The sequence below is a fragment of the Drosophila gunungcola genome, assembly GCF_025200985.1.
Source record: "Drosophila gunungcola strain Sukarami chromosome 3L unlocalized genomic scaffold, Dgunungcola_SK_2 000002F, whole genome shotgun sequence".
Classification (NCBI taxonomy): Eukaryota; Metazoa; Arthropoda; class Insecta; order Diptera; family Drosophilidae; genus Drosophila; species Drosophila gunungcola.
Window position 1 is genome coordinate 3594664 of NW_026453178.1, and position 14330 is coordinate 3608993.

A 14330-nucleotide genomic window follows, 5' to 3' on the forward strand; every position below is an offset into this window, starting at 1 on the left:
ATCGAAAATGTTTGCTGCACTCAAATTAAAAACACAAACAGACCAATGCCAGGCTAGTGTGAGAGTAAATGCAAACAAAATGGCAAATAAATTTGATTTGCATGCAACAAACGAGAGCAAACGGAACAAGTACACTGAAAGTCAGTCGGAAAAATTTATGCGTTTCATGCGTTTAAAATTGTAAAAACAAATGAGAATGCACACACCCAGACGCACACACACACAAACACACACACGCACAGTTACTCCTTTTGGCCCTGGCACATATTCTCAGCCTTGTTGTGCGGCAGAAAATTTGCGCTATTAATATTTGCATTCAACTGGCAACAGCCCAAGCAAACCCGAACCACCCATCCTACCAATCCCTTGGTGGAGCTCCTCCTTGTCCTCTCAACACTCCTTGAAACTATCAACACATCTGCCAGCGGCATTGTCAGTTGACAATGGTCCTTTGGGGAGGTGGAGGAAGGACGCAGGACGCAGAATGCAGGGGGACCAGCCGCTTGGCAATGCTGCGTATTATGTCTGCAGCAATGCGAGGGTACTTGGGCACCCGTATAGGGGGTTTTTCTATATTTAAAAAGGCTCAAGCGGCACTTAACTTCTGCTCAAAGCACGTCCTACCAGCACAGCGTACTGTGGAAAAGTTGTAAAACAAACTATTTACAAAAGAAAAATTAAATGTTTAATTATACATACAAAATTGTATCATTTAGTTACTCTAAGCTTAGCCCTTGTTTTGGATAAAAAGCCCACTAGGAATATGGCAAAAATTTGGCTCTTGTCTGATGTAATTTCTCAAACAGTAACTCTTAAGTTAAGCTCCCAACTAATAAAATCTTTAAGCCCTTTCTCCTCTTAGCAAATCAGCTTACTTATATTGCATATTTTTTTTAATTTTTGATTATTTTTAAGCAAAACTTACTTTAAGCTTATAACTATTAGCATTTAATAACACTAATATTATAAAAACTAATTGCCAAATTTTCTATTTTCAAGAGAATCTTTTTTTTTGAAAGTTCATAATATAAAGAAAGCATTTTTTATTCCATTGAACTTGAAATATTTCATAAACCATTTGAACGAAATATTTATTGTTTTATTTTTAGGATAGAAATCCCATCCCATTCCCCTTTGGCAAAAACTAAATTTCGATCTTTTTTAGATTTTAAGGCGAAAATGTAGGTTATTTTTATGAGTTTTTTCAAGCCTTTAATAGTTATAAAGATCCTAAAAAAGTTTCGACTCTTTATGCTAGTCAAAAACAAATGAGATTTTAGTGTCGGATTTGCAATTTAATTAGTATTTCTCCAAAGATTCCAACACTATTGTTATAATTCTTATCTTGGTGATTGTAATAGACGTTTCTTTAAATCTTAAGTTACTATAGTTTTACTTCGATTTATCTATCAAATGAAATTCGTGAGTGATTTTTTTCGTGCATCAAATTTAGCCCCCCCAGACGCAGTTTCCCGGGCATGGCCATCGTCGTACAGATCGAATATTCCCCGTAGATTACGGATGCCTGACCAACTTCAACCGAATTACCTGGACGAGCGGGAGGAATTCTCTCTTTGGCGATTCGTATTCAAGATCATTAAGATTGGTGTCCTGCTGCTGATCTGGGGCTTCTTTACCTACGTTCTGGTTCGGATTGCGACCAAGCCCGATGCCTCCTCGGTGGTCACCGTGCTGCCCAATGAAACTGCGCTTCGCAAAGTGTCACTTCCGAACGATGCTACGAGGATAACTCTATGGGGTCCCATTGATGTGCATGCGAGGCACGGGGATTTCCCACTGGTGGCTCTACGGGTGGAATGGCGTGACTCGAATATGAATAGGACATTTCAGCGCTCCGCCATGTGGAATGTCTATCTGCTGAAGGACGATGAAGCCTTCGTGAAAGCGGCCAAAACCATTCAAGTCTCACCAAAGCAAAAGAGGCATTACAAGGGCGTGATTTCGCTGGAGGGCAAGAACGATCGGCCAGTGTCGCTGCTCATGCTGGTTTCCATCTGTCCCCTGGTGACCAATCACGGAGTGATCTACGCCGCACTCCTGCTAATTGCTCTGTACGTCCTCATTGTCTTTGAGCTGACGGACCGCACATTTGCCGCTCTCCTAATGGCCACCACTGGCATAGCTATACTCACGGCGCTGGGAAATCGACCGACCCTGCAAAACATCATCTCGTGGATCGACTTCGAGACCCTGATGCTGCTGCTGGGCATGATGATACTGGTGGCCATAATGTCCGAGACCGGCATCTTCGACTGGATGGCCGTGCTGGCCTACAGGATCTCGATGGGTCATCCCTGGCCGCTGGTAATTCTCTTGAGCACCATTACCGCCCTCATGTCCTGCATTCTGGATAACGTGACCATGCTGCTCCTCATGGCACCCATTGCCATTCGATTGTGCGAGGCCATTGGAGTGCAGACGCCACTCGTTCTGATCGTGGTGGTCATGTACTCGAATCTCGGTGGCACCCTCACACCGGTGGGCGATCCGCCCAACGTGATCATCGCCACCAATCCGGAGGTTGAGAAGGATGGCATCGATTTTGCCATCTTCACGCTGCACATGCTGCCCGGAGTTTTGCTGGCCGTGATAGCGGGCTTTGGAGTAGTCTACCTGACTATGAGGAGGTCTCTGTTTAAGCTGGAGGATCGACAAATTGAGCTGGTGGCGGAAAGGGAGGCTGCCAGGCGTCGGATTAGTGCGGAAATCAACACGCGAGCCACCCAATTGAGGGAACTTCAGTCGGCGCGACCGTGCATTAGGCCGGCGGATAACTATTTCGAGACCTTGGCCCATTTGGAGGCACATCATCGCATCCGCGACAAGACGCTGCTGATCAAGTGCATGCTCACGATGGTCTTCGTCATCTTCTGCTTCCTGATGCACTCGCTGCCCTTCATGCCCGGCGCCACCTTGGGCTGGGTGGCCATCCTGGCCGCCTTCCTGCTCCTCATCCTGGCCAAGATGAACAACATCCAGGAGGTGCTCGACCAGGTCGAGTGGTCGGCCCTGCTCTTCCTGGCCGCACTGTTTGTGCTCACCGAGGCGGTGGACCAGTTGGGCTTCATCCATTGGATGGGCGAGCATACGGTCAGGATGATCATGGGCGTCGATGAGCGACACCGGACCACAGTGGGCATCCTGATCATCCTCTGGCTGTCCGCCATTCTGGCCGCCTTCGTCGGCAACGTCCCGGTGACGACGATGGTCCTGCGGCTGAACATCGCACTGCACCACAACGAGGCGATCAAGATGCCGCTGTCGCCATTGATCTGGGCCCTGTCCTACGGCGTCTGCTTCGGCGGTAATGGCACCCTGATTGGGGCATCGGCCAATGTGGTCGCAGCGGCGATAGCCCATCAATATGGCTATAGGATCTCGTTCATTCAGTTCTTACATCTACGGCTTCCCCATGGTGCTGGCCACCATTTCGCTGGCCATGGTTTACCTCCTGATGGCACACTCGGTCTTCACTTGGCACAAGACATAGGTTCCCAGGGTTTAACTCTCGGAGTTGCGATAGATGGGGACTTGCGTCCATTCCATCTATAAAAAAGGTTTTATCAAGAAGGCTGTCATCCATTACGTCAAAGGAATGAATGTAACGATTTCTAATTGGACATACTATTTTGGCAACTCGTGAGGACTATAAAATACTTGTAAAGTGTAAAGTGTAAGTGTCTATTAAGGTCACTCATTAAAGTTTAATTTTAGCTTAAGCAATTCTCTTTAAAAAAGCTGTTATATTTATTTCAGTTTGATGAACAATGAACTATGATAGATAATCCAGTTCGTTTAGAAAGTTAGGAGCAACTGATACAAAGAGTATCATTAGGATGTTAAAAAAAAATAAAAAAAATAGTATATGCTTATTTACGATACCTTCCAGGTTTCTTAAATTGGTTTTCAACACAAATAGTCCAAGATCCTTACGATTTTTACTTATTAATGCATTTTATTTATAAGTAGTCCAAACTAATTTCAAACCTTTGTCAACTAGTTATGAATTGTTTTAAAAAATCACCGAAATCCCATCTTGAATTTAAATGTTCGCTTTTTTCGCCCACTGTATTATTTAATATAGCATACATTAGTGCGCAACGACCCCGAGAACTCCAGCTGCAACGACAATGCGTAGCTTGGCTAAATTCTTCCGCTTAATCGCGCAATAATAGCTCAAGGGTGTTAAATATGCATAAACAGCAGCCGCAGCAGCAGCGGCAGCAACAAAGGCAACAACTGCGATTACAACTGAGTAGATATGTGTGGAGCAACAACCTAACCACATCTACAGAGTCTCCAGAGTCCTTGTGGCTAAATATAAATCCGACTCTAAGGACTGCAGTAATCAGCGCTGGGAGAGATTTTAAATGTGGCAAAATAATTGGAAGCAATTACATTTTCCTATAAAGTTAATTGAGGAACTTAAATTAAATGTGCTTACCTACTGGTGTTCTTCAGCTGAGAAAAACACACAATTCAGTGAATTAAAGCCACTTGAATAACAACCATACACAACGCGTACACATTGAAACAAGAATTCACTCGTGGCAATCAAAGAAATTCTTGGGAAAAACGCGAATAACAATTTCGCCGCGAGGAAAAAACAAGGGCAAGCCCGAAGACAACAACACATGCAATCCGCCAATAAATCAACTAATTAAATATTCCAATTCGGAGCCGAAGTATTTGATTTTTTCAAATTTAAACAACACGATGAGGAGCCAATCGGAGCGCAACCCTTGTGCCGTGCTTTGCATTTTGACTCTGATTTGATGTGGATGTCGCGACTTGAATCAACATCAGTAAATCAAAACAGCAACAGATATGTGAAAGCACGCGACGGCCCAAAAAATGACTGAAATAATATCAAATGAAATGTAATAAAACGAAATGTCTGATTGCGTTGGCGTTTTGGCTTTTCGATGTTTGCTGCTCCCCAATGGCAAACATGAAAGCGGCTTTGCATGTGAGATGCACACCAAACATAAAAAAAATAACAAAAAATAAAAATACAAAAATTAAGCCAAAGCAGCAATATGTGGCAACAACAACAGCCATCGGGCCAAAAAGCAATGGCAACGTAACACTAATTACCGTAATTGTGTACAGGGCGTGTAGAAACACTCGATGAAGGCGTCGAGGACAAAACTTTAACTTGGCCTCTAGCCTCCAACCTGCAACCTCACTTGGCCGGAACTTTTTACCCGGACCAGAGATGAATGCGTGAAATGAGTTTATTAAATAAAAATAACAGCTTAACTAACTTAAAATTAAAAAAAAGCTAAACCGACGCAAATTTAACACTTAAATTTAGATAAGCTTGCTGCCATATGGTGAAATATGTCAATCCTAATTAAATTTGTATTTATAAAATCGTACTTTAAAAATTTTAATAAAAAAAGTACACACTGGTTATTTATTTATAATATTTACTTAAAGCCGATTATTCAATTTGTATTTATATAATATTACTTTAAAAATTGTAATTAAAAATATAAATATTAGTAATTTGTTAATTACCTCTTTAAGGCCGACCATTATTTTAAATTATTATTAGTGATGGTTAAGCAAAGGCTAACTTAAATAATTGCTTCTGTAGTATAGTTTAACAAGCACACAGTTGTGTTAAAACTTATAAAATAAAAGCTATCAGTTCTATTTTTTTTATTTGTATAAGTGAATCAATGTGTTTTTGACAAATAGTCAGCATTGCCTACAAATTTAGCTTTTGTCCGAATATATTTAGTGAAATATTTGATCTAGACATTTTTCAAATAGGTATTTAATAAATATCTTTCATGAGCCAAAAAGTCGGTTTTAAAAAGCCTGTCTCAATAAAGTTATAAAATCGGAAAGGGCAATTAAATCTGAACCAAATGAAATATTCCATGATCACCCTGCCAGCTCTGTTTAGCATTAAAGAGCTCGTTACTCGGTTACGCGAAAGCGTCACGTTGGCATCGCGTGTCGGGCAACGTGTGTGGGGCGACCAGATGTGTAGAAATAAAACATTAAATTACATTGGATTCTCGGTGTTCCTCTTGGCCTCTTATTGTCTCTCGCCTCCGAACCCAGTCTTTTTTTGGTGGCCAGGTGTGGCTTGCACGTAGATCGCGCACGTAGCCGAAATTTTGAGCACTCCGCAGGATGCAGAAGGATAGTCAGACAGACCGTCGGCGGTTTGTTCTGAAGTGCGCTTTAATAGTTGGCTGTCTGCAGCTGCCGCAGCCGGAAAAGCGGAAAAGCGGAAAAGCAACAGCAGCGGGCTGCGGCATATGAATGTGGCGTGTTGGCAAGCGAGAGTGCTGTTTAATAAAATGGCGAGGAGAAGAGAACTCATGGCACTGCTGCAACACGAACTGAAAGTGTAATTATGCAGATGTTTGAGGATCAGCCACAGCAATGATTTATGTATGGCTGGCACAAACGTCGACCCTAATTACATCTGCAGCGACAAAGACACCGAAGAATGCATAGAATTAACCCAGCTAGCACATGAAAGGCCCGAGAAAATCGGCTTTTACCTGGACAATCATGAATTAAATCAGAAATCCCCGACTTGAGGACACGAAAGTAATTAACTCGACCTGGGGTGAATGCCCAGGGCCATCATCAATTTCCCAACTTGTCACTCTCCGCCGGGAGTTGGTGTTAATTCTCGTCTAATTTGTATTTCACCTGTCCGCCCACAAGACCACATCAGCAATTAAAAATCCTTTAGGCCAACATAAAAATGGCATTAAATCTGACGGTGATTATCCTTGTCTCGGGCATGTCCGAATGTTTGTAAGCTTGGAATTGGGCATAAAGAAGCAGTGATGTGACAAGCTTAGTGACATAGGATTATATCAAACACATCAACTAATCAATTTTGCTCACCTATAGTGGCCATTGAACACTAAATGTTTTTCTTCTCCGTAGGGATAAACAAATGTCATCAATAGTTAGACTGGTTTGTTTTAAATATTATCTAAAAATGTTGTTTATTTATAATATAAAAGTTTGTATTTTTATGATTATATATATTTGTACTTGGTAGCATAAAACTTACCCAGGTAAAAATCATAACACAAAAAAAAATGTATTGAAGAACTCTGTTTTTACCTTTTTTGGACCTTATACACATAATATTAATACACTAATACCTTTTTCAAGCACTGAGGAAAGACCATAAATTAAAATTTATAAATGCCTAATTTTGTATAAAAAAGTTTTAAAGTTTGTTATGTACATAGCTTTTGATTCATAAAATACTATAAAACCACTTCGACTTGCAAGCCAAAACAAAAGTTTTTGCTGTAACTTGAACTAATCTCTTCCAATTATGATAAATATTTATCTTGAAATTTAGCCCTAGCCGCAATCCCATCACGATGCCATCTTTAGTGCCGAACTCAAATATCCTTTAGTCACGCACACCAGAGTCCGGACATAGTTTTCCGAACTAATACACAGGAGTTGGGGGAGATGGGTCATGACCATATCTCAGTCGAGTTGTCCTTGGTGTTATTGTTATTTTGATAGTCCCATTGCATTTTTTACATAGCTCTCTGAGGCTGGCATACATTGTTTACTGATGGTCATAATGATTACTTATTTCGAGGATTACTTACTCGTTCTCGCTCGCTCCACAGAATGCTGCTCCGTTTTATTGGCATTGTTAATATTTGCTTTGTTGGCATCCTTGGTTTATTTGCTCAGGATTTGCAAGTATGCCAGAGTGTGCTCTTTACGCCCACTCCACTTAATCGTAGATACACGCTCATTTAGTTTTATTGCGCATCTCGGATTGTGGCATTTGGGAAATTTAGTATTTTAAAGATGCCGCCTCCAAGCTCCCGAAAAATGCCAGCTATTCGTTTTCGTTTATTTGCTTGAGGTTTTCTCACAAAAAGAGGCAATTAAAATTTTGAGCTTTGTGCTGGGATTCCTGAGTGTTTCTCCGGAAATATTTTATGTGGATGCCCATTAAAATTGCGCATCAAAATGGAAAGGAGTGCTAAATTATAATTCAATTATTTGGTGAATGTACGAAGATGAAAATTTTGAACCAAAAACATAATAAATTGAAAAGGTGGATAGTCGTTAAATTATCACCATATTTTATAGACCACAAAATTATTTCTCATTTTTGATTAATGCGATGGAGAAAATCGAAATGAATGCCAAATAGGCTATCACCCTGGAAGGACCGCTCAAAAAAGATCATTAAATGCCTGCCGAGGATATTCATAAATCACAGAGATGTTCATTAATTCGCCGCTTGACAATTGGTCAATGCTCCCGATTTAAAACGTATTAAGAATATATTCTTACATACCCCTATGCTCCTACCACAGAAAAAAAGTGAAAATTATGCGAGAAAAAAATACACAAAAAACAACACTCAACTGACTATGCTGGTCGTAGAAATGATTAATGACAAATTGTTTTATGAGGCCAAGGAAAATCTAGAGACAGAGGCAGGCTGAGCACATCGCATTAAATGTATTTAAATTATTATTACACGGCCAAAACGGAATTAAACGTTTCGCCCTCCTGAAAGACCATTTGATGGGCTGCTCAAATAAGAAAAGCAAATAAATCATGAATATTAAGTTGCCCGGCGGAGAACAAAAGTCAATTGGGCTAAGTTATTGGTGAGAGTGAGGACTTAAAGGACTTGGAATTGCTAGGCCACTTCAGAGCTCAACGGCTTATAAAATAACCCTCTTCCCTCTTTGTCCCTTCGTAAACCTCACATTGCCTTCCATTTGATTAGACGTTTGTCGTCCAGTGCCCTCAAACTCAAACACAAACTCAAAACTGCCCCGAGGGACAAAAATGTTTATGCATTGGATTCAATTTTTCGATCCAATTCAAGCAATTGAATGATGCCAGTCAAACTTACACACACACACACACACACTCAGCAAGGATAAGTCGATTAGTGTGTCTGTGTGGGCAGCAAAAACCTAGTCTAAGGACATTTTAGGTTTTCGTTTATTAAATTCTGATCCAACTAGAAAATGGTCCCAAAACACCAAAAGGAATTTTAGAATTTTTTCATATTTCCCAGGCAACTTACGGAATTCAGTTTTTATTGTTGTATGTGTGTGAAATTGCTTAGGCATCTTGTACAACGTTTGCCAATAGCAGAAAGTGCCCAATTTTACTGATTGAAATGGGCTTGCCATGGAAGTAAAACATTTAAGCTTTAAAAATCAATTATTTTGATTTTAACTGACTTACTGTAGGTCTGTCTCAATTGTCGTAATTCATATTTGTAAACGTTTACAAAAAGTCATCGTTTTATAAAAAACATTATAAACATTTTCTTAAATTGATCACAGTTCAAATATTTGCTTACTTAACTTTATTAAGCAATCACATACAATACAAAATTTATTTTAAATTCAATTAAATTATGTAACACAACACTTACGTCACTCAAGCACACTGAAATTAGAGAAAAATACATAAAATATAAAGGAATTTATTTCGCTGGAGGGCAGCTTATATGATTCTTAAAGTAAGACCCTCTTGATTCCACCTGTTTGTCAAGCAAATGCAACGAAAATCTTATGGTTAGCATAAAACACACACAATTCCCAAGCCGCAAATGAAAGGCACAAAATCCAGGCAATACAAGGGCTCAGCCGAAAGGAGGGAAAAGTGGGGAAAAATAAGAAGCTGATGGAAAATGGTGGGTGGTGGGTGGTGTAGGCCAGATGACGGAGAGGCGGCTCGAGCCACGTAATTTCGTCCAAGTGGGTGAAACAAATGTTGAGATTGCAGGCACGAAAATTCCGGCAAAGGAAGGCCCACCCATTTCTTCCACACCCCTTGACCCACTGCGACTTTTTCATATTTCCAGCTTCAGACAAAGTCGAGTGGGGCTTCAAAAACGAAGAAAATAACGAAAAAAGAAGCAAGCAAATGACAAGCCATAAAAATTGAGTATACGCATTGGTTGCTCAAAGGATCAAAGGATGCGCCAACGCACTTATAAGTGTATGTAGGTATATATTTTCCTTGTTGTAAGGCAGTCGATTGGCATTTTCAATGTATGTAAGTGGCTGCGTGTGGGGTGAAAAGTTATTGCATCATAATTTCCCCCTACTAAGCATTTATATTGCACATAATGACATACATGCCCAACAATGGCGTCTATAAAAAGGCTAACGGATATAACATATTTTCACGCACACGCAAACAATCCAAATTGAGGGCAACATAAATGTAAAATGATGCCTTCCAACAGGATTCTTTATCATAAATAGATTGAAAGCCCTCGAACATTCATGCTCTGCTAATCTGATTAAGTCTTCCTTAATAGATGCAGTTTTAAAAGCCTAATAACTACATATATTCCTTTATTTATTACAAGTTTATATAACGCAAGAGATTGTTTTGTTGAATTGGAATGTAAAACAAACAATAAAAAAGAAAAACTATAAGCTTAAAATGCTTTAAAATTAAAAAATAAATTGTATTTTGTTTAAACCAATTTTTATTTAACGTTTTAATTCTAATGCTTCGTTTACAAAAAAGGTTATAAAATGATTTAAAATATTAAAAAAATATATATATATATGTGTACATATTCTTCTTTTCAAAAATCTGACTTACCAATCACATAAACAGATTTTATTCGAGCTTATTGGGGCAATACCAAACGAAATCGTATTTTTAATGGCGGTGGTTCCCCTCAGAAGAGCATTCAAATAGCATTGCATACAGAATTCGCTGGCTGTGGAGGTGTGGCGATAAAAACGCCTGTTAATGTTTATGCCGCCGGCAGGCCAGGACAATTGTCCTGTGGGGAGCCAAGCTGCCGAGCTTATGGCCGAAACCATTATGGACAACTGCAATGGCGACAATAACGCGTCGTTGATACTTCGCACCTGAGACCCATGCCAACTCCCCAGCCCCCTCGCATTTTATCCTTTACAGGTGGTTGGCGCTTCGCCCAGAAGTATGCTATTAAACAGGAAAAAATCCAACCGCTACACAGGACCTACACTGAAAAGGGCTGCCAAAAAAAATCGGAAAAATAATGGCAGCATGTGCGAGTGGCGAAGGGGTATACCAATTCGCTAACACATCGGCCTGCAAATGTAACACAAATTTTGCGGTTTTGCGGCCATCCCATTAAAGCAGCCAGCCTGCAACAGCAATAATAGTAGCTTGTAAGCTTGTTAGGTGTGAAATATGCTCTTTTGCAGGCCCTATTTTTGCTATTTTGTTTTGCTGCATATTAAATAAATGGCAAATCGATTGTGGTAAAAGGACTAAATTGCATAAGCCTTATTTATTGCCTGTGTATTTAAGGTAAGAATTTGTATTTTGTGAAAAACTTTTTTATTGTTGATAATAATTAAAAGTTTTTAGGAGAAAACATGTTTAGTTTTCGTGTAATAACTAGATAACTACCCTATGTTCTACTTGCATAACTATAAGAAATACCAAAAGTTTCTAAAACGTTATTCTTTGTATAGTTTCATTAAATGATCAATATTTTATTTATAGCTATTTGTCTTCAAAAGTATAGAACGATTGACTTTGTTTCACTTTATCGAACTAAGTATCATTCCCACTTTACTTAACTTTGTTTGTATTTCACATTAAGTAAATCAATAGGAAATTGTAATTTACACGATTAAACATTTATTGTTCTCCCTTTAAAACGGCATGTACACTTCTTTGATTAACATTACAAAGAAATCATCATCAAGTGGTCGCACAACCAACGCTAATTGTTCAGCCCAAAGGCATTTTCACAATTAAATTGAGCATAAATCCAAACAAATGCTAGACTCTGATTTGCCAGCCTCGGCCAGAGTTTAATTAAACGCCCGAAAAACGTTGGAATTTTAATCGTTGAATTGAAAAACTTTAACTGTTAAGCGAGTCAAAACGGAAAACCTGGAATGGGAATGGGAATTGAATTGGCATGTCCTACAAAAATATAGTTTCGTTGGACTTAACCGACCATAAGATTCCTCGTATTTGAGGCAGTTTATCTTAGTATTAGTTTCAAAAATGAAAATTTATATTTATTACGAAATCAAATCTATAATAATAAAAACAATCTCATGAAAAGACATCACTGACTAAAAAAATGTTTTATTGTTATGGTTATTGACCAAAAAAAAAACAGGTTTCCTTTTTTATTCAAAGCTGGATAATATTATTTGGAACCACTTCTTGGGCAATGCAAAAATGCAGATTGTTGGGCTACAACCGAATCCAACCGCGATTATCTCGCATTGCTGCTTTCCGACTGAAATCTATCCAAAACTGGTTGTAAAAACTCTTATAAACTTTGACGAGAAATCATCAAACGGATTTTTAAGCGACGGTTTTTATGTGCTCGATTTTGGTTGCTTTTGCTTTGTGGCGACAGCGCTTGGAGAAATTGCGACAGCTGATAGTTGACAGGCATCGCTCATACGCACCGTGTGCCGGTGGCGCTGCCGAACGTCAAAGTGAATGGTTTTTCCGGCTGCGTTTCGCTGGGCCGGGCAACATTAATTGACACGTGATAATTTAATTAACGAGGCAACCCACGGGCCTGGCAACTAGAAAGATCCAAAAGCGTGGATATCGAAGATTCGGAGGAAGGATGGTAGGATGGAAGGACCTGCCTGCTCGACTAATTGGGTCAGCTTCGGGCATGGAAAGGGGGGAAAACTCGGGGCCAGCGTGTGTTCATCCATTGTTTTCCCATCGGCCCGGGGCCATCGTCCCCGGTGCCCGGAATAAAGTGGAGTGTCTCTTAATTACGGTGTGCGCGTGTTGGCGTAGAGGGATTTTCTTGTTAGCCTCTAACACCCCCCAAAAGAGCGCCTAAAATCCCTTCATAGCTCAGGGAACCACCCCCAACGCCCCCCTCATTAACCACTTTGCATTGTTCGCCACAAAGTATGCAACAATAATTGACAATGCGCAGAGCGGAAACAAAACGCAAACTAAAGGAAAAGGGAGCTTTGAACCTGAGTCCTGGATATTTGCCTCATTACTCGATAGAAAAATGCTCTTTATGAAATTAATTATGAGGGAAAAGGTCTCATCTTACTTTCTTTTTGTAATGGTTAGTTGATAACTATTGTTGGTTAGTGTTCTTTTTGTCCTTCCTAAGGCATAATGTTATGTACAAAAAATATAACCACAGAAGATGCTGTGATAGAAAAAGGAATTTAGCGAAATAAAAAAGACTTAAGTTAAATATTGCATAATTAAATGTTAACTAAATTTATTGAAAAATGTGTATCCAAATTTGTTATTCTATCTAAACACAAACTATAAAATATAATGTATTTCTACCCGAAAGTGGTTACGCATATTGACTTTTTAAACAAACATTCAATTATTTTATACATTTATTTATATTAAACAATTATTCTACAAATATTAAATAAATATAATTTAAATCACCTATAAATTGCACCTTCTTCTGATGTTCACAAATGGAAACCAATCTCGCAGTCAAAAGTAATTTGGCTACATCAAAGCCCCCCAATTTCAATTTATTTGCAATTTCAACAGGCGAAATAAGATGAGCAAATGCGATGTATTTGATACACTCAATTTACTTAGCAAGGGCATTAAAATTAAACCCGATTTGCCCTTTGAACGGCTCAATTTTGTGATGTTGCAGTTGGCTGCCTTGGCCGGGATTTAATTACAAGCGCCCGTGGCAATAGAAATGGCAATGGCGAAAACGGAGTGCTTGGCCCGCATCTAAGCGCATTAAGTATGCGCCGCGTGCGCCAATTAAGTTGAGTCAGCTGCCTGGACCTACGAGCCAGTATTGTGTGCACACTTCCATCGCCTTCACATCTTTTTCTTTACCCATCCAATGCGCTTACAAACCAATTAACCTTTTGCAGTGTAATCGCTTCGGATTTCATTATTAGCCGGGGCGAAAGGTGCGGATTTGCGAAGCACTTACCTATTTGTCTCATTTTCCAGTGCTGACAGTCCAAGTCTGGCGCTCGCCTTGAGTTGGCCATTAGCAAATCGATCGGACCCTCACAAATCTTGGGCATCGTCGCCGATTAACTTGTGGTCAAATCAAATGCGAATCAATATCCTAGCAACCCATCCAGCTCCATTCGCAGTCTGCTTAAGATGCGGTGAGGTGAGGGGCAAAGCTCCATTCAATTTGGCTGAGCAGTCTTAAGACCGTCGATAGTAATTGCACACATTAATGTTTGGCAGTTTCAGGGCCGTTCTAGATTACATTCTGTATTCAAAAGTAATGTATTCAGTGTAGCCCTGCACACAAATAAAAACAGTAATAATTTCAGATGCAAAAACAA

The 14330-nt window shown here is 39.7% G+C and overlaps 1 protein-coding gene across 1 annotated transcript; it reads left to right on the plus strand.

Annotated features, from left to right (window-relative positions):
* Positions 1 to 1369: 1369 nt before the first annotated feature.
* LOC128257359 (P protein) lies at positions 1370 to 3740 on the plus strand. The gene is given in 2 exon segments (XM_052988345.1): positions 1370 to 3414; positions 3416 to 3740. Coding segments are annotated over 2 exon segments (2097 nt in total). The 5' UTR covers positions 1370 to 1413; the 3' UTR covers positions 3512 to 3740.
* The last annotated feature ends 10590 nt before the right edge of the window (positions 3741 to 14330 follow it).